This window comes from Morus notabilis, unplaced genomic scaffold (assembly GCF_000414095.1).
Source record: "Morus notabilis unplaced genomic scaffold, ASM41409v2 Scaffold178, whole genome shotgun sequence".
Classification (NCBI taxonomy): domain Eukaryota; kingdom Viridiplantae; phylum Streptophyta; class Magnoliopsida; order Rosales; family Moraceae; genus Morus; species Morus notabilis.
The window spans coordinates 50,639-78,397 of record NW_010358891.1 but is presented as its reverse complement, the minus strand read 5'-3'; the positions used below and the strand labels follow the sequence as shown (position 1 = coordinate 78,397).

General features: G+C 39.9%; 1 protein-coding gene and 1 pseudogene across 8 annotated transcripts; one reads left to right on the top strand and one right to left on the bottom strand.

The window, feature by feature from the left end:
- Positions 1-404: 404 nt before the first annotated feature.
- On the top strand, positions 405-11,759 carry LOC21387364 (pentatricopeptide repeat-containing protein At3g14730). 8 transcript variants are annotated; one of them, XM_024162612.1, is made up of 9 exons: positions 405-473; positions 2,842-2,880; positions 3,428-3,615; positions 8,862-9,046; positions 9,153-9,292; positions 9,705-9,851; positions 10,028-10,087; positions 10,207-10,425; positions 11,096-11,759. In XM_024162612.1, exons 4-8 carry the CDS (start codon positions 8,893-8,895, stop codon positions 10,381-10,383), a joined length of 678 nt encoding a protein of 225 aa, XP_024018380.1. In that variant the 5' UTR covers positions 405-473; positions 2,842-2,880; positions 3,428-3,615; positions 8,862-8,892; the 3' UTR covers positions 10,384-10,425; positions 11,096-11,759. The 8 variants fall into 8 exon arrangements, with proteins under 8 accessions (XP_024018380.1, XP_024018381.1, XP_024018378.1 ...); XM_024162613.1 differs by having other exon boundaries at positions 3,380-3,615; XM_024162610.1 differs by having other exon boundaries at positions 2,834-2,880.
- On the bottom strand, positions 11,132-27,759 carry LOC21387363 (annotated as a pseudogene).

The window sequence follows — 27,759 nt, the reverse complement described above, 5'->3', positions numbered from 1 at the left end:
TGGTATAAATGACATTTCAAATACGAAAAAGGCCTTAGGTACCAAAGAGAGTTTTTCTAAAACGTTGAGTGTCCCAATAAAATTATCAAAAACACCAGTACTAAATTCATATTTCCATATAACACAGGTACTAAAATGAAATTTTAGTACAATTTACACAGATTAGATAGTCTACGCACCTGCATGATGCATTATAAGATGTTATGATTCTGCTTCCTAGTCTATTTTTAAGATGATCATAACTGATCTTATATTGTAAGATCTACATAATATGATGTTTATTATAAAAGCATATTTATTATTATTATTATTATTATTATTATTATTATTATTTCAACAGTTGGATGTTTTTTCTGTATTCCATTCATAATAACTAACCAAAACCACAATGTCATGTGTTGCAGGCTAGAGTCACTCACATTTGGCTCGACTGTCGATACATATACATGTTTGGAAAACCTTTTGAGGAGCAGGTAATTAACTTTAATCTCAATTATTTTAAATGTTTTTCCTTAAGAATCAGAGAGTCAATTAAACAAGGCTTGAGCTTCTTATATAGACAGACGCAAAACATGCCCGCCAATTCTTGAACTCTCAAAACTGAAACGAACCTACAAGTCCATTATAGGTTCTCACATTATATTTCATACAAAACGGATCCGTGTCGGATTACCCGAGTTAAATGAATAGAACAATCTTCTCCAAAGTCCTTAAGGGAAAACTTTCTCTATCGACCAGCTTTTCTTCTTCTTCACGATCTAAACGCCGATATCCACCGCCCGCGAAGAACCTCGGTACATGCATCGGTTTGCTACAAGCATGTGCCAACAACAAGGACCTCATCAAAGGCCGACAAATCCACTCATTCGTTATCACTTGTGGTTTCCTCCTCAACTCACCTCCTTTGATCACCAGCCTTATCAACATGTACTCCAAGTGTGGCCAAATGGACGACGCCATTTGGGTCTTCAACTGCCCCTGTGACGACGATCGCAATGTGTTTGCCTACAACGCGATGATTGCCGGGTTCATTGTAAATGGGCGAGCAGCAGAGGGGTTGGTCTTCTACAACCGAATGCGAGAGATGGGTGTTGTGGCAGATAAATTTACTTTCCCTTGTGTTATTAGAGCATGTAGTGATTTGACGGAGGTTTTGGAGGTTAGGAAGATTCATGGTGTGCTGTTTAAACTTGGGCTGGAGTTGGATGTGTTCGCTGGTAGTGCTTTGGTTAATACTTATCTGAAGTTTAGTTTGATTGAGGACGCACAAGAGATGTTTGAGGAATTGCCCGAGAGAGATGTTGTGTTGTGGAACGCGATGGTTAATGGGTATGCGCAGATTGGGAGCTTCGATAAGGCTTTGGAGGTTTTCAGGAGTATGAGTGAAGAAGGGGTTATACCAAATAATTTTACGGTTACCGGGGTCTTGTCTATTTTTGCGGTGATGGAAGATTTCAACAATGGGAGAGTTGTGCATGGGTTTGTCATTAAAACGGGGTATGATTCCGGTACTGCAGTTTTGAATGCATTGATTGACGTCTACGGAAAATGCAAGTGCCCTGGATACGCGTTGAAAATTTTTGAGATGATGGATGATAAGGATATATTCTCATGGAACTCAATTATTTCTGTTCACGAACAATGTGGCGATCATGAAGAAACCTTGAGGCTTTTTGATAAGATGTTAGGTGCGGGAGTTATGCCTGATTTGATCACAATCACTGCAGCTCTACCGGCTTGTTCTAATCTGGTTGCAATGATGCATGGTAAAGAGATTCATGGGTTCATGATTCGTAGCTTCTTGGGAAAGGATGGTCATTGCGAATATGTGTTGGTCAACAATGCTCTAATGGACATGTATGCAAAGTGTGGGAGCATGAGAAATGCTTGTATGATTTTTGATAAGATGAGAAATAAGGATGTGGCATCTTGGAACATCATGATCATGGGTTATGGCATACATGGCTACGGTAAAGAGGCATTGGATATGTTTGCTCGTATGTGTGAGACACAACTTAAGCCTGATGAGGTCACTTTTGTCGGGGTTTTATCGGCATGCAACCATGCAGGTTTACTAAGACAAGGGCGTGATTTTTTCACCCAAATGAAGACGAATTATGGCATAACCCCAACCATTGAGCACTATACTTGCGTAATTGACATGCTTGGTCGAGCTGGCAAGCTCAAGGAGGCTTATGAACTGGTAAGAACAATGCCTATTGAGGCCAACCCTATTGTGTGGAGAGCTTTATTAGCAGCATGTCGACTCCATGGTGATGCAGATCTTGCTGAGATTGCTGCACAGCAGGTGTTTGAACTTGAACCAGGGGCTTGTGGTGGTTATGTTCTTATGTCCAATATTTACGGAGTGGCTGGTCGATATGAAGAAGTTTCAGAAGTTAGAGATTCAATGAGACAACAAAACGTTAAGAAGACACCAGGATGTAGTTGGATTGAGCTCAAGGATGGTGTGCATACTTTTATTACCGCTGATCGGGTTCATCCTGATGCCAGCTTAATTTATGCTGAATTGAATTCATTAACTGTTCGTCTCCGTGAACATGGATACGTGCCGAATACCTAAGTGCTGTTCTCGTGTTCCAGTCTAGCAGATTGCAACTAGAACTTTTCCTCTTTTCCATGTTATTGGCGACAGAACAGCCATAAAACATCATTAAACCAGTGATTTATTTGTTCAAGAGTGAATGTTCCCCGAGAGCAAACCCTTCTAGAATTCCCGCTCAATTTCTAGCCGCGATCTTTATACAATTATTTTTTTAATGTATATTCTTAGTTAATTTGTTACTGTACTTTTATTAATTATTCAACGCAGAATCACAGATTACAGATGGCTGAATGAACTGCTCTTAATTTTCTGAGGTTAGTAACTCCTTTAGCATATGAAGATGTTTTTCTGTATTGTTCAGATGGTCAGAACGACTTCCTTTCCTATCTATTAACTTTGCATAAACAATAACTTGCCCCTCTCTCTCTCTCTCTCTCTCTCCCCTTTTCTTTTTTTAATTGAAGTATAGTAGAGAAGTGGTGATTTTATTTGTTGCAGCAAACCTGGTAACCAACAATTCGGTTGCCAACTTCGTTGCTTGATTTTAATTAATCTTTTCCTTAGGCAGTTTATTTGAAGTTCAATAAATAAAAATGGAAAATTACATGAGTGTATAAAAATAATATTCATTTTTATTTTAAACTTCAGTAAATATTGATATTTCTACTATATAATTTTTGCCTCTTAAAACAGGCTGGTGTCATGGAATTTTTTTTCCCAGTTTTGCCCTTCTTTTTCTATTCTTCCTTTACTGTTTGTTGGACTTTTGTTTGGCTTTTGGTGTACTTTTGCACTTATGGTCTTTGTCTTAAGCACTTAAAAATGGAGAGCTTGAACCGCTTTGAAATCGTTGTCACAAAGGGAATCCTCTGATTGGCAAACGTGAAGAGCAAGCAAAACTATCAAATAAACTAAAAGGATTTAAAGTCGGTTGTCTCGCTTCAGACAATCCTTTATATTCTTGAGATCGACGAAAGGCTAAGACAGTGGTGTGAATCAGAAATTTTGCTCACTCAGTGGAGGTTTCAACTCAGGAGATTATTCATATTGTGAGTTTTTTACCGTCTTCTTTTAATTTCTCAATGAAAATTCGCTTTGGTTCCTTGATCCTGTTCATCGATCTTTGTTTTGTGCATTTCTATATTCCCATGGTTCTTGCGATTTAGATATTTGTCCTTTTTTTCCCCTTCATATGTTTATTAATTTGCGTTTGGTGGTGTTGAGTTCGGAAGTTGCCTGATGAAAGTCCAAAATGAGCTTCCACAAGCAAAGAGCTCTCTGTGGGTTGGGCAGGGCAGGGCATATACATAATAACGATAATAACTGCATGACTACCTTAGCTACTTGGAAAAAGGGGAACGAAAGCGATTGCAAGATTATTCACTCAATTCATGTCTGTTTTGTTCCCCTTCTCATATGTACCAATCCGGTTAATAAGGGCATAGAGATAAATTAGGAAAGTAGTTTATTCATTCAATTTTTAAAGAGATTCCTTGAGATAAGGATCTCCCTCAATCAAGGGATTTACTTTCCCTATTCCGTGGGATGGTTTTCCTATAAATATTGTAACCCTTGTACAGAAAATAATCAATGAGAAATACTTTCTTTTCTGCCCTGAAACCTACAGCATTTGTACCCTTTTTGTGTGGAAGAGTATCCTACAAAGACACAATTGACAGCTCTAGGATCCAATTTTCCCTGATTGTTGCTGTGGACATGAACAAATGAAGTGCACCCAAAAATTCTAGGTGTTAGGTTGTTGGTTGTATTGATGTCAGGATAGAATTTAGAAAGAGCTTCCATTGGACTTTTTGACCCTAAAACCCTTGAAGGAATTCGGTTTATGATATGGGCAGCGGTGAGAACGGCTTCCCCCCAATGGTGTTTTGGTACGTTTTGATGAAACAAGAGTGCCCGGGTAGTGTTTAGGAGGTGACCATTTTTTCTTTCTGCAACCCTGTTTTGTTGTGGAGTTTTTATGCAAGATGACTCATGGATGATCTGATTAAAGTAGTCTTTTGCGTTGTCAGACCTAAATCTCTTTATTTTAGTACCAAACTGATTTTGAATCATCAAGTGGAAATTGGGAAAGATGTTACTCACATCGGATTTATTTTTGAGCAAAAAAATCCAGATAACTCTAGTACAATCATCGATAAAGGACACAAATCAACGTGAACCGGAGATATTTGGAGAAGTGGAAGGGCCCCAGAATCATTGTGGATTAGATAGAAAGGAGAAGAACATCTTTTATTACTAATAGGAAAGGAAACACGAGTGTGTTTTGCATACTCACAAATGTCACAATGAAATCCCCTAAATAAAGAAGGAAACATAAGTTTTAAAATTGCAAAAGAAGGATGGCCAAGGCGGTAGTGGTGCAACCAAATGAGATCCCTTTTGGAGGAAGAAAAAAATGAGGATGTTAGGCTCTTCTTGATCATATGTGAAAAATTCCATCCTTTTTCTCAGCACGTCCAATCTTCTTCCCCGAATCCTGAAACTCACAGTAAGAAGGGTAAAACGTAACATGGCAATGTAAGTCTTTTGTAAGCTTTTGAATAGACACAAGGTTGGTGGACAATTTTGGGACATGTAAAACATTTTTGAGGATAAGACTAGGTGCGATATGGACATCCCCTACCCCGGCTACTGTGGTTGTGGTTCCATCGGCAATCGTAATTTTTCTATTACTTGGACACGGGGTATAAGTTTTAAATTGGTTTGAGGCATGTGTCATATGAAATGTAGCTCCCGAGTCTAAAATCCATGAATTCACGAACAATTTATCTGAAGCATTTAGTCCACAAGAGAATGAGTGCTTGCCTGAGAGTGCCAAAGAGCAAGTGTTGGAGGATGGTTTCTCAAGGGTTCTCAGCAAGTTCCTCAATTTTTCTATCTCTTCATTATTCAACCTGCTATGGTCTTGAGTTTGAGCTTGATCTTGACTTACTTGGGAGGTCTTATATGCTTGGCCTTGTTGTCGTTGTTGCTGTCCTCCTTTATTTCCCCATTCACGGCTAGTTGTTGAAGGTTTTCCATGTAATTTCCAGCAGCGCTCTCTTGTATGTCGTGGCTTTTTATAGTAGGTACACCAGAGATCTTCTCGATTTGCTCCCTTTTTATCCTCCGTTTTTCCAGGTTCAGCTTTTGGTGGTTGTTCCAAGATGAGACCTCGCTGTTTGTTACTAGAGGTTGCGAGTGCAGATCCATCAACTGTTTCAGGTTCAAGCATCACTCCTCTTCGACTTTCCTCAGCCCGGATTAAAGCTATTGCCTCTTCCAAGGACGAGATTTCCAACTTCCCTAGGATCTGGAGTTGTATAAGATCAAATTCCGAGTTTAAACCTGCAAGAAAGTCATAAACTCGATCTCCTTCTATGAATCTTTTCACTGCCCCTGTACAGTCACTGCACTTCAAGTCAATTACCCTGTAATGATCCAGTTCTTGCAACTAGTTTTGTAGAAAATTAGCGTTTTCTGTTATAGTTTTACTTCCCCGTTTGGCTACCGCTGTTTTGATCTTAATCTTGTAAATCAAAGCCGCATCACGGACCTTAGAGTAGGTTCCATGTGCAACATCCCAAATCGCCTTTGCGGTTGGCAGAAACATGAATGTGTCGCTGATTTCGGGTGTCATGGATTTTCACAACCAAGACATGATCATGGAATTCTCTTCATCCCAGGCTTCGTATCCAGCATCTCCTTCCTTCGGTCCAGTCCCAAGTAAGTGACTTAATTTTCCTTTTCCCTTTAGAAAAGTCCGAACCAATTGGGACCACTTCTAGTAGTTTCTGCCATTGAGTCTATAGGCTGTCTGTATATTCTAGAAATCGGCCGTAGAACGTTGAATCTATTCTTTCTCACGTTGTTGGGTTGTTTGAACCAAGGGAGTTGAAGAGGTTGTTTCTGACATCTATGAATTTATTTGGATGTGGGATCACAAGAAAGAGGGTAATCCACAAAACAGGAAACGGAAAAGAGGGTAATCCGCAAAGAAAAGGCAAATTCAGGAAAAAAATTGTGGAAGAAAAAACTGTAATGGGAAAAAAAAAAATGAACTGCGATGAAGGCTGAGGAAAAAAAAGAATTTATTTCTAGAAAAAAAAGCCCTATGGCTCTAATACCATGTGGAAAAGAATGAAGAAAAAATATTTTATTAATTCCAATAATTTACACAAGCTGCTAAAGGGCTATATATGTATACACGAGTTAGATAAACTCATTGGAGAAAAGAACTTATCCCTAATTCTGTTGGTAGCCAATCACCTAGAATCTAGGAAATAGATAATCACATGATCCCTAGCCGTAGTCGGTCATAATCATTAGGAGATAATGCTTGCTTCTAGAAGATAACGTTAAAGATAATTTCTCACAAGTTCCATGGGAAAGACCCTCCTTCTTGTGGTGCAGTGAAAGGGTCAATTGATTTTAAAGGAATTAGGTTGGTGGTCTTCATCAATTGCTCCGAAGATTTATAAAAGGGTAGGTAGTACAGTGTTTTCTTGCTTCAGGCAGTCAGGAAAGCTCACTCATGTTTTAAATCATAGATCGTTTGCATTGTAAGTTTGTGTTGTTTTGTTTTGTTTTTGTTTTTGTTTTTGCTCTTTATTTCTAAATTAAAATTTGTTTTGATTTCTTTTGTTCTTGGTCCAGCCCTTCTCCTGCTTGTGGATGTTCAAAGATTTCTTCTTTTTTTATTTATTTTTTTATTTTTTGCTTGCCTTGGTTGATGGTACAAATTCATGTGGGTATTGAGATTGTTTTCTCGCCTTTTCCCCTTTTTTGTGCTTTCGATTTTGTTTAATCTGATTAACTATCTTTCTTCCAATCTTTTGTTTGTCGTTCTCTTTGAATTTCTCGTGTGGTGACATTATTTTTTTCCTTTCGCTTCCTTTGTTTATGTTTTATTGGTCTCTCATCTATGCTTACCTTCCCTGATTGAGCATAAACTTGCCTTTATGAAATCACAAGTGAAAAAATAATACGTAATGTTGGGTTTTGCTATGTTTTTTAATATTACGAATGGGTTACTGCCTTGGAAATTCTGAGCCAAAGTTTGTCAATCAATCAGATTTCCATGGTTCAATCTTATACTAAATTGAAATACTATAAACACTTTCTGTGTTTCCTTGGATTTTCAACTACTTTTTTCCATCGTCTATTTTGTGATGCGACTATATTTGTTGTGCTTATATCCTCACTGCATAATCATCTTCATATGACTCAGGTGAGTTCTCTGCTAAGCGGCCAGTTAGTGTTTGTTGCTATTTTGTTATAACCTTGGTACAAGTTATCCAATTTTGATATATTTTTGATGCATTAGTTGTTAAGTTTGATATCTCTTTTAGTTTTTGTACATGTATTCTGCCATTTGTTAATTATTTTACACACAATGTGGTTGATTTCATATATGACTGATCATGTAATTTATATGGTAGTTTGTTTGTTTGTTTGTTTTTTTTTGTTTGTTTTTTTGTTTTTTTTGTTTTGTTTTGTTTTGTTTTTTTTTTGTTTTGTTTTGTTTTTTTGTTTTTTTTTTACATCTGACTTTGTAATTTAGCTTGAACATACAATTATATACCTAAATATATTTAAAAAATATCAACATTAGACTTTTCTAATGCAACTAGCACACACGTGCTTCATTTTATTAGTACTGATACAAATAATTTAAAAAAAAAGTCATTCACTACACAATTTCACAAAGTTAATCAACCTAGTTTAGTCCAATTAAAGTAGAAGGGAGAGTTAGAAGAGAGAATGAGGTGTGTAGAAAAGGAGAAAATTAAAGTGAATATAGTTTTGTTTGATATTGTATTTCTTAATTTTTTTGAACATCCAATAACAAGAATAAAAATGAGAAAATGCTATTGTTACTCAAAACTACTCCAAGTTGACATGTGTCTATGGTCCTTTTTTTTTATTGAAAAAGAATTGAAACGAAAATGTTTTAACCTATCAAAATTTGACACGTGACCTTAAGAAAAAAAAAAAATTGACATATGTGAATGGGTTTAAACCCCAGGAGGACAAATAGAAGTGCTCATAAAAATTATAAGGAATCAATTTTTTCTTCTTAGCGTTCCTTAAGACAACCAAAAGTTTATCTTTGTCCTCTTCCTTTACTTCTTTGCACTTCATTTCGTTTTTTTTTTTTTTCCATAAAAAATGTCAGGTTCGAAACAAAGCCAAGTTCCTGAGTTCTAGCTCAAAGAGAAACCGGGGATGGGGATTTTCCTCTAATTGCCTTCTCTCTTCTTTTTTTTTTTCTTTTTTTTTTTTGGTGGTGCAGATTTGGCTAAATATTCGATTCTTTTGAAGCCATGTCTTCTGTTGTAGCAATTGCTCTGTATATGGTCGGTGTCGTGGTAGCTTTGGTTCGTCTTGTTTACGTGTTATGCCAAACAGGGAAGCCTCTGAAGGTCAGAGGAAAAGGAGATTCAAGACTGTTTCGTACCCTGATTGTGTTAGGTTCAGGTGAGCTGAATTTATGCCTGTTGTTTTTTAAAATTGTTTCTGGTAACAGTGAACTCTTTTTATGGATTTTGGGTAATTCAAAAGGTGATTGGTTTGATGCTTTTAGGGGGTCACACGGCTGAGATGCTGAACCTTTTGGCAGTGCTGCAAAAGGAGAGGTTCGCTCCCAGATACTATATTGCTGCTGCTACTGACAATATGAGTCTGGAGAAAGCTCGCTCATTTGAGAATTCCTTAGCTAGCGAGGTTGATGTGGCTGAAAATGGTTTTTATATTCTATGACATGCTTGTGGTTGTGGAAAGATTTGATATGCGAGTTAATTAATTGGCTGTTTTGGAATTGCCTAATGGCCCATCTTCTGAAGGAAATTCTCACTCTTCAGTTGTCTGTACTGTCAACATTATTTTGGCATGGTATAGAAATAGGATTTTTGTTAGATACATTACTCTTACGTAATGCTGTCTTAATTTGATTTTGCTTGAAAAGCAGTGTTCAGAGTCTGTTCTTATCTGATGCATCATAACAAATAACCTATGAACATTGGTTCACTTTTTTATCAATGGCTTATGCTCATCTATGTACAGTACCTTGTTGTTTTTCATTTGATTTTTCTGGTTTATCCATACAAGTTTCTTCTGAGCCTGTTTTTTATTGCAGACTGGACATAAGCTGGTCGGGACTCTGCAATTCATGCAGATCTATAGAAGTAGAGAAGTTGGTCAGTCATACATAACCTCTGTTTGGACTACCTTAGTTGCTATGGCTCATAGCCTCTGGCTAATGATTAGAGTTAGACCTGAAGTGGTACTATTCTTTCCTAGTTCTTCTTTCATTCATTAAGGTTTTTGTTTTTGTTGTGTTTATTATTATTAGTATTATTATTTTTTTTAATTTTAATTTTTGGGTTTATTCTTCTCATTCTATTTTGTTGTCTATCATTAGTTCTAACCGTTCCCTTATCAACCTTTTGGTAATCCTAGATTCTCTGCAACGGTCCTGGGACTTGTATTCCACTATGCATAATTGCATTCGTATTTAAGGTTTAGGAATACTCCATTTAACCCTTTTGTTTTGACATTCTTCAGTTATTTCCATAATAGGTTATTTAAAATTTTGGCTTAAGTTGATATTGGAATTCTTTATCTAACCTTGTGCGCAGATAATAGCGATTCAATGGTCATCCATATTTTATGTTGAAAGTATAGCAAGAGTGCAAAGGCTTTCTTTAAGTGGTTTGATTCTTTACAAGTTACGCATTGCTGATCAGTTCTTCGTGCAATGGCCGCAGTTGCAAAGAAAATACCCTCGCGCTCACTATGTTGGCTGTCTCATGTAGTTTTATCAAATGCCTGTGCTAAAGTTTCTCATGTTGTTCTAGGTGGTTTTCTAATCTAGATATATACATATGGTGACTTTTCAACCAGTGATAAATTATACTTCTGGTAAATTACACTCACGAAGAAGGGATGTGAACTATACAACTACCGCGACACTCATAACTGTAACTATAACTTAAGAGTTAAATGAGCTTGACGACATTTTGGTCCACATACGTTATTTGAAGAATAAAAATATCTGTTGCAAGTTCTATTCGAAATTGTACAGCGTCACACGTGTGATGTTTTACTTTGTGCCTTTATGGCTTTAACATTTCCTTTGCCTATGTTCTGTCTCTTTGTTTTTGCCTTTTGTTCTTGTAGCATTATGAGCATTAGTCGGTTATATTAAAATGCAAATGGGGAGTCAAATTGGAAATCAAATCCTTATATTCAACTTTATACATTTAGCCTGTTTCTTATTATTATCATTATTATTTTTTAAAAGCATATGGGAGACAGAATAAGAATAAGTATGACTAGAATTGGCATGAAAAAGACCTGGTTTTCTCTTAAAGGGAGAAAAAAATGTTGGGAAGAAAGGGCCTCTCCAGAAGTTTCCATCTTGAAATGAGACATGGAAACAGAAAATCAGGAACAATTTCAATTTTTCTAAGATTAAGGATCAATAATCCTTTTCTGAGAAGTTGTTTCTTGTGTGGCTTGTAACAGTGAAAAAGAATACTCGGGAGCTGCCTAACTAATTGCTCAATCGCTGACCTCTTTCAGCAGAGGAATCAGTGAAATTTCTTCGACACATTGATTTTCAGCAATATGATTGTTTCAGCATTGCAGTTTGGATCATCCAGATAATGCTGATAGAGATACGAGGCAAAGCCCCAGAGAGCCAACAAAATTGCTGCAGCCTTCAATCCATCCATGGCATCATGGAAAAAGATCACTGCTAGAAGTGAAACAAAAGGCAAACCCAGAACACTAATGACGTTGGAGAAGAGGGAAGACACCTCAAAAATCAATCCTGTTGTGCCTATGGTGAAAATCTGCCAAGCCATGACTGTGCTGCCCAAAGTTATGAAATACGATGCCATCCCAGGTTCGAATCCCTCCATCTCTCTCTTCAAGTCTTTCCACTCTTCGCTCAAGAAAAGTCCCAGCATTGCAACGCAAGTAGCAACTAGTGATTGATAGATAATCATTTCAAGTACGGCTTTGAATGTGTCCGTTTTCAGAACTTTTTCGAATGCAAATTGACTTAGTGAAAGCATCAAACCATACCCCGCTGTTGAACCAACAGTGCACACGAGTCCAATTGTGTACCTTTCTTTTGAGATCAAATTTGGATTTGCTAAGTTGGTGCTAAACACAAGCAGGCTGGAGGGAATGGTGAGAAGGAAGAGAGCATTGATTATGTCGAATAATGTGGTTTATTAGGAATAATTTTCTTATTGTAGAAAATCTTGTGTAATCCCTGATTTTTTGGTAGTTTGGTGAGTTGTATATACCGGTTAGAAAGTTTCCTATTTTGTAGGGATTTAGTTACCTCTTTTTATCATTCTAGCTGTGTATATATGTACTTGTGTGTAAACTGTTTTGACGTGAATGAAATACAATTAAGAACTTTCTATTTCTCACATGGTATCAGAGATGTTTGGCTCTTTCCTGAAGGAAAAATTCTGATCTTCTTCATTCCGTCTCTGGCCGAATTCCTTCATTCTGTTCTGTAGGAAATCTCGGATGAGATATCATAGGAGGATTTTTAGGAGTTTTTCTAGTATAGGAAATCAGGGGAGATTACCGGATCCTAAAGGGGCTGATCTGTTTGGATACTTTCCTGATTTTGTGTAACAGAAAGTGTCTATAAATAAAGGGTAGAATAGCTTGTAATTATTAATTCATTCATAATAGAAATTCTTTCATTATTCTACACGGTATCAGAGCCGTAAGGCTAGGGTTTCTGGAAAAAGAATTAGGGCAGCCTTAAACGCTGGTTTCCGACTGGTTTATTTCTTTCTCTCCCAGCCTTAATCGCTGGTTCATTCCTTTCTCTCCCAGCCTAATTGCTGGTAGTTCATCAGCCTTAATCGCTGATTTAGCCTCCAATCATATCCAATCATGACGGATACCACCTCTTCGGCTCAATCACCTTCGATAGTTGAGAATGAACAGGCAGCACGGAGCACAACAGAACTTCAGAATATCCAGGCAGCCTACAGATTAAATGGAAAAAATTATTTGAAGTGGTCTCAATTGGTTCGAACCTTTTTGAAAGGAAAAGGAAAGCTAGGCCATTTACTGGAGCAGGGACCAGAAAGAGGAGCCACAGGTGCAAACGCATGAAGAAGATTCAATGATTATGTCATGGCTATGGAATTCCATGAACCCGGAAATTAGTGACACTTGCATGTTCTTGCCAACAGCAAAGTCAATCTGGGATGCTCTCTACCAAACCTATTCAAAGGTCAATGATGCAGCTCTCATATATGATATCAAGACAAAGACAACATGTGCAAAACAAGGGTCGAAAACTGTGACAGAGTACACCAATGCACTACAAAATCAGTAGCAAGAACTGGACTACTATAGGACAATTGATCTGAACTGCAGCAAGTGTGCAATAGCCATCAAAAAATTCATAGAACGAGACCGGGTATATGATTTTTTGGCTGGCTTAAATTCTGAGTTTGATCTTATACGTATTCAAACTTTAGGCAGGCCTGAAGTATCATCCTTGACTGAAACAATCTCCCTGGTCCGTGCGGAGGAGAGTCGCAGAGGCATCATGCTCGATCCACCTTCAACAGAAAATTCTGCCCTTCTAAGCTCCAAGTCACAAGGGCTGATGCTTGATGGTACTGCTGTAGACAAGCCTAACCGACCAAGTGCTCACAAGGATGGTGATGAGATGTGGTGCACGTACTGCAAGAAACCACGACATACCAAGGAGTGATGCTGGAAATTGCATGGGAAACCCTCCACAAATAGCCGAGAATGGGGACAGAGAGGAGGACAATCAGCATCAAGCTACAGCCAAGCTCATATGTCCACACAGGATTCAACCCGCAGCTTTGGAGGATTTAGTATGGAGGAAATTGAAAAACTCAAGGGTTTGTTAGGAAAAGTGGAAGATCAGGGATAGAAATGCAGCCCGCAGGTATCAACCCAGGGTATGTGTTCATTGACACTTTCAGGTGAGACTCTAATCTCTCTTGGATTAAATATTTTAGGTAATGAGTTTAGGAATGCTTGGATCCTTGATTCTGGTGCCACCAACCACATGACTCATACCTCTAACCTATTTAAGACCTATACACCCTGTCCAAGCAACCGAAAAATTATAGTTGCTGATGGTTCTGCAACCACAGTGGTAAGAGTAAGAGATATTCAAATTACCCCAGAATTACTACTTCAAAATGTTCTCCATGTTCCCCAACTTTCAACAAATTTGGTTTCCATACAAAAACGTACCCGAGATCTAACTGGTTGTGTTATATTCAATGCTTCGTCTTGTGAATTTCAGGACCTGGGGTCGGGGAAGAGGATTGCACTTGCTAGGGAGCATAATGGACTCTACTACTTGAATGTATCAAATCAACCGAAAGTGAAAAAACTAGTCATGCTCTTATTATTTTCTTCTTCCAATAAAGATATTATTTGGTTACATTATAGGCGTCTAGGTCATGTGTCTTTTTCCGCATTAAAAATAATGTTTCCTGCCTTGTTTAAGGGTTTGGATGTTCAATCCTTCATTGTGATATTTGTGAGTATGCGAAACACACTCGTGTACCGTTTTTTATCAGTAATAATAAATCTTCATTTCTTTTCTTTTTGGTACATAGTGACATTTGGGGACCATCCACCATTCCAAGTGTCTCCGGGTATAGGTGGTTTGTGAGTTTCATTGATGATTGTACGAGGGTCTCTTGGATATATTTACTCAAAAAAAAATCTGATGTGAGCCATATTTTTCCCACCTTTCATGCAATGATCCAAAACCAGTTTGGCACAAAAATAAAAAATATTCGCTCCGATAATGCCCGGGATTACTTCAACCAAACCTTGACTCCATATTTTCAAAAGGAGGGAATTAGAATCATCTTGCATTACCACTCCACAACAAAATGGAGTGGTAGAGAGGAAGAACTGACATCTTCTCGAGTGTACTAGAGCCCTATTATTCCAGTAAAATGTACCCAAGTCCTTGTGGGGGGAGGCTGTGCTCACATCAGCCTATGTTATAAACAGAATTCCTTCCAGAGTCTTGGGGTTTAAGAGTCCACTGGAGACTTTGTCTCAATTCTATCCTGATACTCGAAAGTCCTTCAACCTTACTCCTCGTGTATTCGGGTGCACTTCATTTGTTCATATTCATGGCAATAACAGAGGGAAACTCGATCCTAGAGCTATTAAGTGTATCTTTGTGGGTACTCATCTACTCAAAAAGGTTATAAATGCTACCATCCTCCCACTAAGAAACTCTATATATCAGCCGATGTAACGTTTGTTGAGTATAAGCCATATTTCTCTACTCCTTATCTTCAGGGGGAGTTACCTATACTTGAAGATAAGGAGTCAAGTCTACCACCACTGGAATTTCTCCCACCCGAGTCACCACTACTGGAAACACCCGAGTCACCACTACTGGAAACATCCTCCGAGTCACCAAAATCACAACCTAAACAGTCACAAGAAAACCATTCAGAAGGAAAAATCTTTCATCATTTCCGGTTTGATTAGGTATATACATGGAAAATAGATCCTATTATGACTTCAAGGCAGGAACAAGCCACTGAACTGACTCCTGGAAATGAGGTAACAATCTGTGAACCAAGTTTAAATATAGCACCAGTAGATTCTTCTCCCAACAGTGACCTTGATCTTAATCTGCCTATAGCTGTGAGAAAATAAACCCGAGAATGCACAAAAAGGCCTCTATATCCCCTATCTAATTTTGTGACTTTTTAGAAATTCTCTCCAAGCCACCAAAGTTTCATTTCAACCCTAAACACAATTCCTATTCCTAACTCATTATCTGAGGCATTATCAAAGAAAGAATGGAGACTTGCTATGGAAGCTGAAATGGATGCACTACAAAAGAATGAAATTTGGGAGTTGGTTGATTTACCTAAGGGTAAGAAGCCAGTAGGCTGTAAGTGGGTGTTTGCAGTGAAGTTTAGGGCAGATGGATCTCTAGAACGCTATAAGGCAAGGCTGGTTGCAAAGGGATATACTTAAACGTATGAGGTGGACTACCAAGAAACATTTGCACCAGTAGCAAAGATGAACACCGTAAGAATCTTGTTGTCCTTGGCTGGCAACTTTGATTGAGAATTACAGCAGTATGATGTGAAGAATGCCTTCCTCCATGGGGAAATAGAAGAGGAGATTTATATGAGTATCCCACCAGGGTTTAATGGAGTTGATGATCACAAAGTTTGCCGGCTAAAAAGGGCATTATATGGGTTAAAACAATCACCTCGGGCATGGTTTGGACAGTTTGCCAAGGTGATGATAGCCAATAATTACAAACAAAGTCAAGGTGATCATACACTCTTCATCAAGCATTCGGCCTCAGGGGGAGTCACGATATTAATATTATATGTGGATGACATTATAGTGACAGGGAATGATGAGGTAGAAAGGAGAGTCTTGAAGGAGGTTCTAGCCAAGGAATTCGAAATAAAAGATCTAGGGAGACTAAAATACTTTCTGGGAATTGAGGTAGCTCGGTCTAGACAGGGAATGTTTATCTCCCAACAAAAGTATGTCACAGATTTACTCAAGGAGACCGGATTGATGGCTAGCAAACCGGTTGGAACTCCTATTGAACAGAACCACAGAGTGGGAGAAGCTCTTGGAGATAAGGCAGTGGATAGAGAAGTGTATCAGAGGTTTGTTGGCAAACTCATTTACCTTGCTCATACTCGGCTAGATATAGCCTATTCGGTTAGTGTCATTAGTCAGTTTATGCTTGATCCTAGAGAAGTTCATCTACATGCAGTCTATCGAGTCCTTCATTACTTAAAAGCGCATCCTGGGAAAGGAGTCCTATTCAAGAAAGCGTCGAATATTGACTTGACAGTATACACAGATGCTGACTTTGCAGGATCACCAGTTGATAGACGATCAACTATGGGCTATTGCACGTTCCTTGGAGGGAACTTAATTTCCTGGAGAAGCAAGAAACAAAGCGTGGTAGCAAGGTCAAGTGCCGAAGCTGAGTTTAGAGCTATGGCAGCAGGAGTATGTGAATTAATGTGGGTTAAGATTATTCTAGAAGACCTGAAGATTCAATGGAGCAGACCTATGAGACTATATTGTGATAACAAGTCAGCTATAAGCATTGCTCACAACCCTGTACAGCATGACCGGACAAAGCACATTGAGATAGACAGACATTTCATTAAAGAGAAGTTAGATAGTGGTCTGATTTGTACACCATATGTTCCTACGGGGCATCAGTTAGCAGATGTGATGACAAAAGGATTATGTAATAATATGTTCCATGAGAACATTAGCAAGCTGGGAATGGTGGACCTATATTCACCAGCTTGAGGGAGAGTGTAGGAAATCTCGGATGAGATATCATAGGAGGAATTTTAGGAGTTTTTCTAGTATAGGAAATCAGGGGAGATTACCGGATCCTAAAGGGGCTGATCTGTTTGGATACTTTACTGATTTTGTGTAATAGAAAGTGTCTATAAATAAAGGGTAGAATAGCTTGTAATTATTAATTTATTCATAATAGAAATTCTTTCATTATTCTACATGTTCATTTGATTCCTCTTGTTCTTTTTACCCTGTCTTTCTTCTCAATCCTTTTAAGAAATCATGTCTCAATCCACCGAAACCAGCCCTGCCTTGGAGGTTCCTGCAACTGAGATCACTACTGCCGAGAATATTTCCGCTGCTTCGATCGGAGATCTGCAAAATATTCAGGCAGAATATCGATTGAATGGGAAGAACTATTTGAAGTGGTCACAACTTGTCCGCACATTCTTAAAGGGTAGAGGGAAATTGAGCCATTTGTTGAGCACAGGACCTTTGAAAGATGATCCTAAATTTGAGGCGTGGGATGAACAAGATTCCATGGTGATGTCGTGGTTGTGGAATTCGATGCTTCCAGAGATAAGTGATACATGTATGTTTCTTGGTTCTGCTAAGGAGGTTTGGGATGCTATTAAACAGACGTATTCCAAAGTGAATGACGCTGCTCGGATCTACGAGGTTAAGACGAAAATTTCACCAACCAAACAAGGGAATCGAAATGTCACTGAATACTCTAATTTCTTGCAAGGTTTATGGCAGGAAATGGATCATCATCAATGCATTAAAATGCGTTGCAGTGAGGATGCTGCAATTTTGAAACAATTCATGGAAAAGGATCGTATCTACGATTTTTTAGCCGGTCGTAATGCTGAGTTTGATGCTATAAGAGTGCAAATTTTGGGGAAGGAGGACCTGCCCTCTTTGAATGAGACAATATCGATCATTCGGGCTGAAGAGGGACGAAGAAGTGTCATGCTTGAGACTCAAGTGGGCGATAGCTCAGCCCTTGTGACAAAAGCAGCAAGTCTGAAGGAATATGGTCGTTTACAATCTCCTGAAGGTGCTAACAAACAGGCAGATCCGTCCAAGCCTTTCAACAAAGACTCTCTTTTTTGCACTTACTGCAAGAAGCATCGCCACACAAAAGAGAAGTGCCGGAAACTCATTGGCAGTCCCCAAATGAATAATCGAGATACGAGTGATAGAGGACAAGCACACATGGCCAGCACTTACTCAAGCAATGAAGGAAGCTCACAAAGCTCACTCTCCGAATTCAACAAAGACGAGATCGAGAAACTGAAGAATTTTTTGGGGTCTCTTGAGAAGCCATCCTCGGCAGGTACATGTTCATTGGCATTCTCAGGTATCTCTTCTTCCTCTTGTGTTGCTAATGTCTCGGAAAACTTTCTCCAATGATGTGGATAATTGATTTTGGAGCCACCGATCACATGACATGTTCTTCCAAGCATTTTACTTACTATACTCCTTTGTCTAGCCATAGGAAGATAACAATAGCCGATGGATCAATAACCACTGTAGCAGGCCAAGGGGACATTTACTTAAGTGGCTCCCTTACTCTGAAAAATGTCCTTCATGTTCCCAACCTATTTGCAAACCTTATCTCCATTCAAAAACTCACTAAAGATTCCAGTTGCCAAGTAACCTTTTTCCCTTCACATTGTGTGTTTCAAGAACAGGGCACGAAGATGACGATTGGACGTGCTAGTGAGAGAGATGGTCTTTACTATTTGGAAGATCAAAGTGAAAGAACTAAAGTTGAGAATTCCCTGCCTACATCATTCCTTTCCGAGTCTGTTATGTCCAATAAAGATAAAGTTTGGCTTTATCATCGTCGTTTAGGACACCCATCATTTTATGTCCTTAAATTGATGTTTCCTTCATTATTTAAAAGGTCAGTTGTTGAGTCTTTTCATTGTAATGATTGTGAACTTGCAAAGCACAAACGTGCTTTCTTTTCAATAAGCAATACAATAACCCTTGTTCCTTTTTCTCTCATTCATAGTGACATTTGGGGTCCCTCTAAGGCCCCAAATATTTTTGGTGCTAAGTGGTTTGTGTCCTTTGTTGATGATTGGATTTATCTCTTAAAAAATAAATCAGATGTCAGTATTGTTTTTCCCAACTTTTACAACATGATCCAAACTTAGTTTGATGTGAGAATTAAACGATTCCGGTCGGATAATGCCAAAGACTATTTTAATCAAATTCTCTCTCCATTTTTTCAGAAAAAAGGGATTATTCATGAGTCCTCTTGTGTCAACACACCTTAACAAAATGGGGTGGCTGAACGAAAAAATGGCCATCTTCTGGATGTCACAAGAGCACTATTGTTTCACAAAAATGTCCCTAAACAATATTGGGGAGAAGCTGTCTTAACCGCTGCACATCTCATTAATAGACTTCCAACAAGAGTCCTTAATTTCAAGAAACCGATTGATATTCTCACAAGTTTTTTCCCAAATTTCAGTTCATCAAACAATCTTACTCTTAGAATCTTTGGAAGTGTAGCCTTTGTTCATGTTCATTCTCAAAACAGGGGAAAGCTTGATCCACGTGCTCTTTGGTGTGTTTTTGTTGGGTATTCTTCCACACAAAAGGGGTACAAATGTTTCCATCCACCTACTAAGAAAATTTTCATTTCAGCAGATGTTACTTTCGTTAAAACTGAGTCCTTTTTCCAACATTCCTATCTTCAGGGGGAGACCTTGAATGAAGATAGAGCACAAGACTCATTCCTCCTTGATTTTCCTAGTCAACCCATTTCAGTTGTCGAAACTGTTCAATCTCCTTCTGAGTCAATTTCAGTGTCTTCTTTTGAGTCAGCACCACTTGTTGAGTCACCCAAGTCATGTGGAATGATGAAGGATAAAGGAAAAAAAGACAATATTCGACCACTGCAGGTTTATTCCAGGAAGAAAATACCTATCCCTCAACCCAAGCAAATACAATCTCCTGTTCGAGTTGCTGTTCAAACATCACCAAAAAAAGTTTCTAAGACTACCGAAAACATAGTACCAGCAGATGTCCTTGCTCAACCCGTTGATGAACCTGTGCAACTAAGTGATAATGACCTACCAATCGCTCTTAGGAAAGGAACCAGGACATGCACAAAACACCCACTATACTTGTTCATGACCTACCAAAATCTATCCCAAAGTCATAGAGCCTTTCTTAGTAGTCTTCATATGATTCCCATCCCGAGAAATCTATCCAAGGCATTAGGAGACAAGAAGTGGGAAGATGCCATGAAAGTGGAGATGGAAGCTCTAAAAAAAAAAATAAAACATGGGAGTTGGTTGAATTGCTGAGGGGAAATAAGTTAGTTGGATGTAGATGGGTTTTCACCGTGAAGTATAAGTCCGATGGTTCTATAGAGAGATATAAGGCAAGGTTGGTGGCCAAAGGGTATACTCAAACCTATGGCATTGATTATCTTGAGACATTTGCTCCGGTTGCTAAGATGAATACGGTTCGGGTCCTGTTGTCTTTGGCTGCAAATTTTGGGTGGAACTTGCAACAATTTGATGTGAAAAATGCGTTTCTTCATGGTGATCTAGAAGAGGAAATTTATATGGAAGTTCCTCCTGGTTTTGAGTCTAAAAAGGGAATGGTGTGTAAGTTTAAAAAGGCTCTCTATGGACTTAAGCAATCACCAAGAGCCTGGTTTGGAAGATTTGCCAAAGTAATGACTACCTTGGGGTATAAGCAGAGTTAAGGAGATCATACTTTGTTTGTGAGGCACTCAAAGTCAGGGGGAGTAAAGCGTTACTAGTGTATGTGGATGATATTATAGTAACGGGTAATAATTCAGAGGAGATGCACAATTTAAAAAGGTGTTTGCTGAAAGAATTTGACATCAAAGAACTTGGGAAGTTAAAATACTTTCTAGGTATTGAAGTGGCACATTCAAGGCAAGGAATCTTTATTTCACAGCAAAAGTACGTACTCGACTTGTTGAAGGAAACCGGGATGTTGGGTTGTAAGCCGGTTGATATGCCCATCGAGTTCAATCACAGACTATGTGATGCTCCAGAGGATTCTGTTGTAGATAAAGTTTCTTATCAGAGACTTGTTGGGAGGTTGATTTATTTAGCACATACGAGACTAGACATTGCATTTGCTGTGAGTGTTGTCAGCCAATTTATGCACAATCCTAAAGAAATGCATCTTAAGGCAGTACACCGGATTTTACAATACTTGAAGGGTAATCCTGGAAAAGGGATCTTATTCAAGAAGGGAGAAAGCATGGCTTTAGAAGTTTACACTGATACAGATTATGCTGGCTCATTAGTTGATAGGAGGTCAACCTCAGGCTATTGTACTTTCTTAGGGGGTAACCTAGTGACATGGAGGAGTAAAAAGCAGAACGTGGTGGCAAGATCAAGTGCAGAGTCCGAGTTCAAATCAATGGCACTGGGAATATGTGAAATACTTTGGTTAAAGATAGTTCTTGATGATTTGAAGGTAAAATGGGAAGGTCCAATGAGACTGTACTGTGACAATAAATCAACAATCAGTATTGCACATAATCCCGTGCAACATGATCGAACAAAGCACGTTGAAGTAGATAGACATTTCATCAAAGAGAAACTCGACAGTGGCCTAATTTGTACTCCATTTGTTTCAACGAAGGATTAATTAACAGACGTACTCACAAAAGGACTGCCAAGTAATGTGTTTCACGACATTGTTAACAAGCTTGGAATGGAGGATATCCATTCACCAGTTTGAGGGGGAGTATCGAATAATGTGGTTTATTAGGAATAATTTTCTTATTGTAGAAAATCTTGTGTAATCCCTGATTTTTTGGTAGTTTGGTGAGCTGTATATATCGGTTAGAAAATTTACTATTTTGTAGGGATTTAGTTACCTCTTTTTATCATTTTAGCTGTGTATATATGTACCTGTGTGTAAACTGTTTTGACGTGAATGAAATACAAGTCAGAACTTTCTATTTCTCACAGATTATACAAGGAGTAAATCTTTGTGAATTAAGGAGGAAGGAGAAGAAAACGGTAAAGGCCAATTGAGATACACAGATGAGGGAGAACATAGATACCGGAAGGTGAAAGAGCCCGATGGAATACAAAACGTTGTCCACTACTAGTAACTAGCCAAAAGAGATATAGATAGATGCAAGAACTACGGAAGATGGTCGGTTTTTCTCGATTGTGGTTGTAGCTGTCTTCTTTGAGGCTAAGATGCTGTAGTAAGGAATGAGAACTGGGAATCCTATAAGTTGTGCTAGAGTTGTGATAGAATCCATAACAAATTGACAGATTATAGAATGGAAAGATATGAATTCAATTCAGAAACTAATAATCGCTCTAACAATGGTGATATTCGAGAGATCACATTCTCTCCTTCCTAACTCAATACTACTCAAAAACTACTTAAGCTCTCGAACGCTCTTTATTTATAGGCCATTACCAAAGAAACTTCCTCAACAAGTTTATTCAACAAACCAATCCACGTCAGCACTAATCACTGACATTTTTTCCTCCTACTATAAACCATCAGGCTCTAGTTCTTATCATTACCCCCACCCACCCACACCATTAAGTGAGGAAATTGGCTGGAGAACAAGTCCCACGACTCCCAAGTGCTATCACATTCAGGAAGGTCCTTCCATTGTACCAAAACCTCATGGGAACCATCCAAAAGTGTCCGAGACTGAAGCAATGCAACAGGTTCCACGGCCAACTCCAAGTCATCTGTCAAAGGCACCGGCAACTGTTGCACTGGCGTGGACGGCTGTAATACCTTCCGCAATTGAGACACATGGAAGACATCATGAATACGGGCAAAAGAAGGAAGCTGAAGACGATACGCAACTGCCCCAACACGCTCCACAACCGGAAAGGGGCCATAAAAACAAGGGCTTAACTTCTCATTGCGCCGGCAAGCCAATGACTGCAACCGGTAAGGTTGGAGCTTTAAGTAAACCCAATCCCCGACCTGAAATTGGACATCCCGGCGCTTCTTGTCCACATACAACTTCATACGATTCTGAGCAACTGTCAACCTATCCTTCAGCTCTCGAAAAATATCATCTCGAGCTCGCAATTGTTGGTTAACGGCATCCATCACTGAACTACCTTCCTCCCAACGAAGTAGAATAGGGGCCTCACGGCCTTACAAAGCGCGGAAAGGTGTCATTCCCGTGGAGCTATGGAAGGAAGTATTAAACCAAAACTCAGCCCAGCCTAACCAATTTGGCCACTGACGAGGTTTGGAACCACAAAAACACCGCAAATAATCCTCCAAACTCTGGTTAACCACCTCTGTCTGGCCATCCGTTTGTGGATGGTAAGCGGAACTCATGCGAAGCTCAGTACCGGACAACCGAAACAGCTCCTTCCAAAAGTTACTGATAAACACACGATCCATGTCCGAAACAAGGGAACGAGGAAAACCATGCAAACAAACAACTTCCCGCACAAAGATGTCTGCAACCTCCCGGGCTGTAAAAGGATGGGATAGTGAAAAAAAATGCACATACTTGGTGAGGCGATCCACCACCACCATAATAGTATGACGTCCCAAAGCTTTAGGCAAGCCTCCGATGAAGTCTAAGGAAGCATCGTCCCACACTTGCTCTGGAATAGGCCGGCTGGTTTTAGAGTATCATACTTCACTTGCTGGCATATGTCGCATTCATCTACAAAGCGCTGGATATCACGTTTCATGCCATCCCAGAATAAAACTGCCGCCAAACGCTTATAAGTCCTGAAAAACCCCGAATGGCCCCCCATCGCCGAAGAATGGAATTCTCGAAAAAACTTTGCAATTAATGGAGAATTCTGAGGCAACACTAACCGGTCTTTGTAGTAAAGGTGACCACCCTTAAGTTGATAATCTGCCTTGAAGTGAGGATCCAACAATAGGCCCTGAACAATCAGGTGCAGTTTAACATCTTTCTGCACCTCCTCTTCAATCGCCTCCAATTCTCGCGTATGCACAACCGAAAACACCTGCAATTGGGGATCCTCATGTTTGCGGGACAAGGCATCCGCGACCCTATTGTCACGCCCAGGTTTATACTGAATTTTGAAGTCCAGCCCAATGAGCTTGCAAATTCATTGTTGTTAAGCCTCATTCATGACTTGCTGATCAAGAAGGAACAGCAGACTTCGTTGATCCGTGCGTACAATAAAATGTCTACCTAGAAGATAATGAAGCCATTTTTTTGTTGCCAAAACAACAACCATTAGTTCACGTTCATAACCGATTTGGAACGACCCCGATCGGAAAGTTATTGGCTAATATAAGCAATAGGCCTGTTCTCCTGCATCAACACAGCCCCTAAACCACGCCCCGAAGCATTAGTCTCGATGCAAAGGTTTTGGTGAAATCTGGCAAAACGAGCACAGGGATGGTGACCATTCGGTGCTTTAGGTCCTCAAAGGCTCCCTGTGTTTCAGATGTTCACACAAACGCATCTTTTCTAATAAGGCGTGTTAAAGGCTCGGCCACCTTCCCATAACTCTTCACAAAACGCTGGTAATAGCCTGTGAGCCCCAAAAACCCCCGTAAATCCCGAAGAGTCTGTGGAATGGGCCAGTCCACCATGGTAGCGATTTTCTCCGGATCAGCTTGAACCCCTGTTTCAGTAATGATATGGCCCAAATATTCCACTCGATGCTGCCCAAAAACACACTTCTTCTTATTGGCCACCAGTTGATGTTGTTGTAACAGGGCAAAGACACTCTGTAGGTGGAACAAATGAGAATTCCAATCCTTACTGTACACCAGGATATCATCAAAGAAGACCAAAATGAATTGGCGTAAGTGTGGGTGGAAAACCTCATTCATTAGGGATTGAAAAGTGGCAGGTGCGTTGGTTTAGCCGAATGGCATAACCAGAAACTCATAATGACCGGCATGAGTCCGAAAAGCTGTCTTCAGGGTGTCCTCTGCACGCACCCGAATATGATGGTAGCCTGACTTGAAATCCAACTTGGAAAAGAAGACCGCACCTCCTAGTTCATCTAACAACTCATCTATGGCCGAAATCGAAAACTGATTAGGAATTGTGATTTTGTTTAGCGCACGGTAATCTACGCAAAAACGCCACTCACCGGATTTCTTCTTGACTAACAACACCGGACTAGAAAACGGGCTATTGTTGTGCTTAATGATACCCGCAGCCATCATTTCTTTCACAATTCGTTCAATCTCATTCTTTTGAGAATGAGGAAAACGATATGGCCTTAAATTCGGTGGATCCGCCCCTTCCTTAAGGGGAATCGCATGAGCATGAAACCGAGATGGAGGAAGATGTGTTGGCGGGTCAAAGACCGACTGAAATTCTATCAATAGCTCCTCTCTTCCAACCGGTCTAACATCGTCACCTGTCCAAACTCAACTAAGAATCCATATCCCCCATCTCGAATTGCTTTAATCATTGCTTTGAGAGAGACCAAAGTTTTGGATAATGAAGGATCCCCTTAGAGTAAGATACGTTCTCCATGTCAATCAAACTGCATAGTAAGGTTCTTCCAATTCGCACTCACTTTCCCTAACATACCAAGCCAACAAATTCCCAAAATTACATCAACACTACCAAGTTCAATGGGAAAGAAATCTTGAACTATTTCTAAGCCCTATAATCGGACCTCCACCTGCAGACAAACCCCTTGCCCGGCTACCCGGTACCCATTCCCTACCATAATTCCAAAATGAGGTGTCCCATCTACCGGAATATTCAATTCCGTAACAATTCCCGTGGAAATAAAATTATGAGAAGTGCCCGAATCTATCAAAATTACAACCTCTCTACCCAAAATCGTACCTCTCACCTTCATTGTGTTCACCGATGGAATCCCAACTATGGAATTCATGGAAAGTTCCATGGGCCCCTCCCCCTGCTCCGGTGCTGACTCCCGCGGCTCCTCCTCAACTACGGCGTCAATACCATCCCCAACATCCTCGCCCACTGCCGCGATGATAAGCTGCAATTGAGGATTCTTGCATACGTGGCCAAACCGCCACTTTTCTTCACATCGAAAGCACAAACCATGCTCCCTCCGCCGCTGCATCTCCGCGTCTGAGAGTTTCCTCCTAAAGTTGTTGTTTTTCCTTGTAAAACTAGAAGGAAAACTTTCTTGATTCTTATTGACCGACATGCTAGAATGAGCTGTACCAGCACGTGTCAACTCCGTAGTAACTCCATTTCTCTCCAACGTTTCGGTGGAACCCAGCTGGAACTATTAACAAAATTATCTCCACCCACTGATTTCCTCTGCCCAAAAGAAGTCCCCTGTCTAAAATTTCCAGTCGAATCACCACTTGTTTTGGACCGTGTGGTCCGCAAGACTTGAGCCCTTTCAAGGGCCCAATTCTTTTCCTCAATTTTCTGGGCCAAGTCCATTAACTGAACCAAAGAAGTGGGCCTCACCATACGCACTTCAGTCTTGACTTCCTCTGCTAACCCGTTCGTGAAAGCTCCAATTAGGAACTCCTCATCGGCCTCCCTCAAAGGAGCTGAAAGAAGTTCGAACTTCTCACGAAACTCAGCCACCGTCGAATCCTGCCGCAAAGCGATCAGTGCCTCGTAATGGTTGCCAGTTTGCGAGGAGCAGAACTTCTGCATCACGGACTCCTTGAAAACCGGCCAAGAAATGCTACCGGACCTGGATTCCAACCACTGGAACCAATTCAACGCTTTTCCCTCAAGTCCGATAATTGCCACTGCCACCCGTTCAGCCTCGTCAACGCCTTGGATCTGGAAATATCGTTCGAGCTGAAATAACCAGCCATGCGGATCTTCGCCGTTGAAGAGAGGAATCTCCATTCGACGGAACCGCGTCTCCTAACCATTCGGTGCTGGACCATTACTGGAGTTGTTCGCTGCCATCGTAGCACCGCCTCGTTCCTCACTGCTCGAAGCCGACGCCTAAGCCTGCTTTGTCGGTGGATTCGTTATGCCTCCCGATCTCATCCAACCGGTAAGCTCCTTCATGTGTTCTCTCACTGCTCTGACATACTTCGAGAGCTGTCCAACGACTCCTTTGAGTTCTCCAACGTCTGACCTAAGTTCTCCGACGGCTGACTTAAGTTCTCTGACGTCCTTCTCAACAAATTCCATTCTTCCATCCATGTTCTTCTCAGCTCGCCTAGCTACCATTCCCAGTCGAACTTCTCTGATACCAATTTGACAGAATCCACAACAAATTGACAGAAAACAGAACGGAAAGATATGGATTCAATTCAGAAACTAATAATCGCTCTAACAATGGTGATATCGAGAGATCACCTTCTCTCTTTCCTAACTCAATATTACTCAAAAACTACTTAAGCTCTCGAATGCTCCTTATTTATAGGCTATTACCAAAGAAACTTCCTCAACAAGTTTATTCAACAAACCAATCCACGTCAGCACTAATCACTGACGTTTATTCCTCCTACTATAGACCATCAGCCTCTAGTTCTTATCAAGTTGCCAGCCATTTGCCCTTTCCGCCTTTGTTGTAGTACAATCGGCCCTAGAGTATAGCAGTCGACTGCCCAGATAGAACTAAGAGCGCATAGAGGGATATTCGTAGCCACGCTTTGGAATTTTTAGGTTGAGAAATTGTTGATTTGTGAATGATATCCTTAGACTCGAGTGAATTTGCTTTTTTGACTTCTTGAACTGAGAAGAGACATGGTTAATACGGTAATACAAATATCTATGATTTAGTTTGTATATAAGCACCTTTCTTTCTACACATTTGGAAGAAAGAAAGAAAAACATATTGTGCACACACATGTGAAAATCAAAACTTACCGACTACATGGAGTTGCAGCTCTTGAACCTTTCCCAT

Bases quoted from the DNA above. Each gene is read 5' to 3' on its own strand.
- LOC21387364 (XM_024162607.1), top strand. From the start codon at position 683: ATGAATAGAACAATCTTCTCCAAAGTCCTTAAGGGAAAACTTTCTCTA.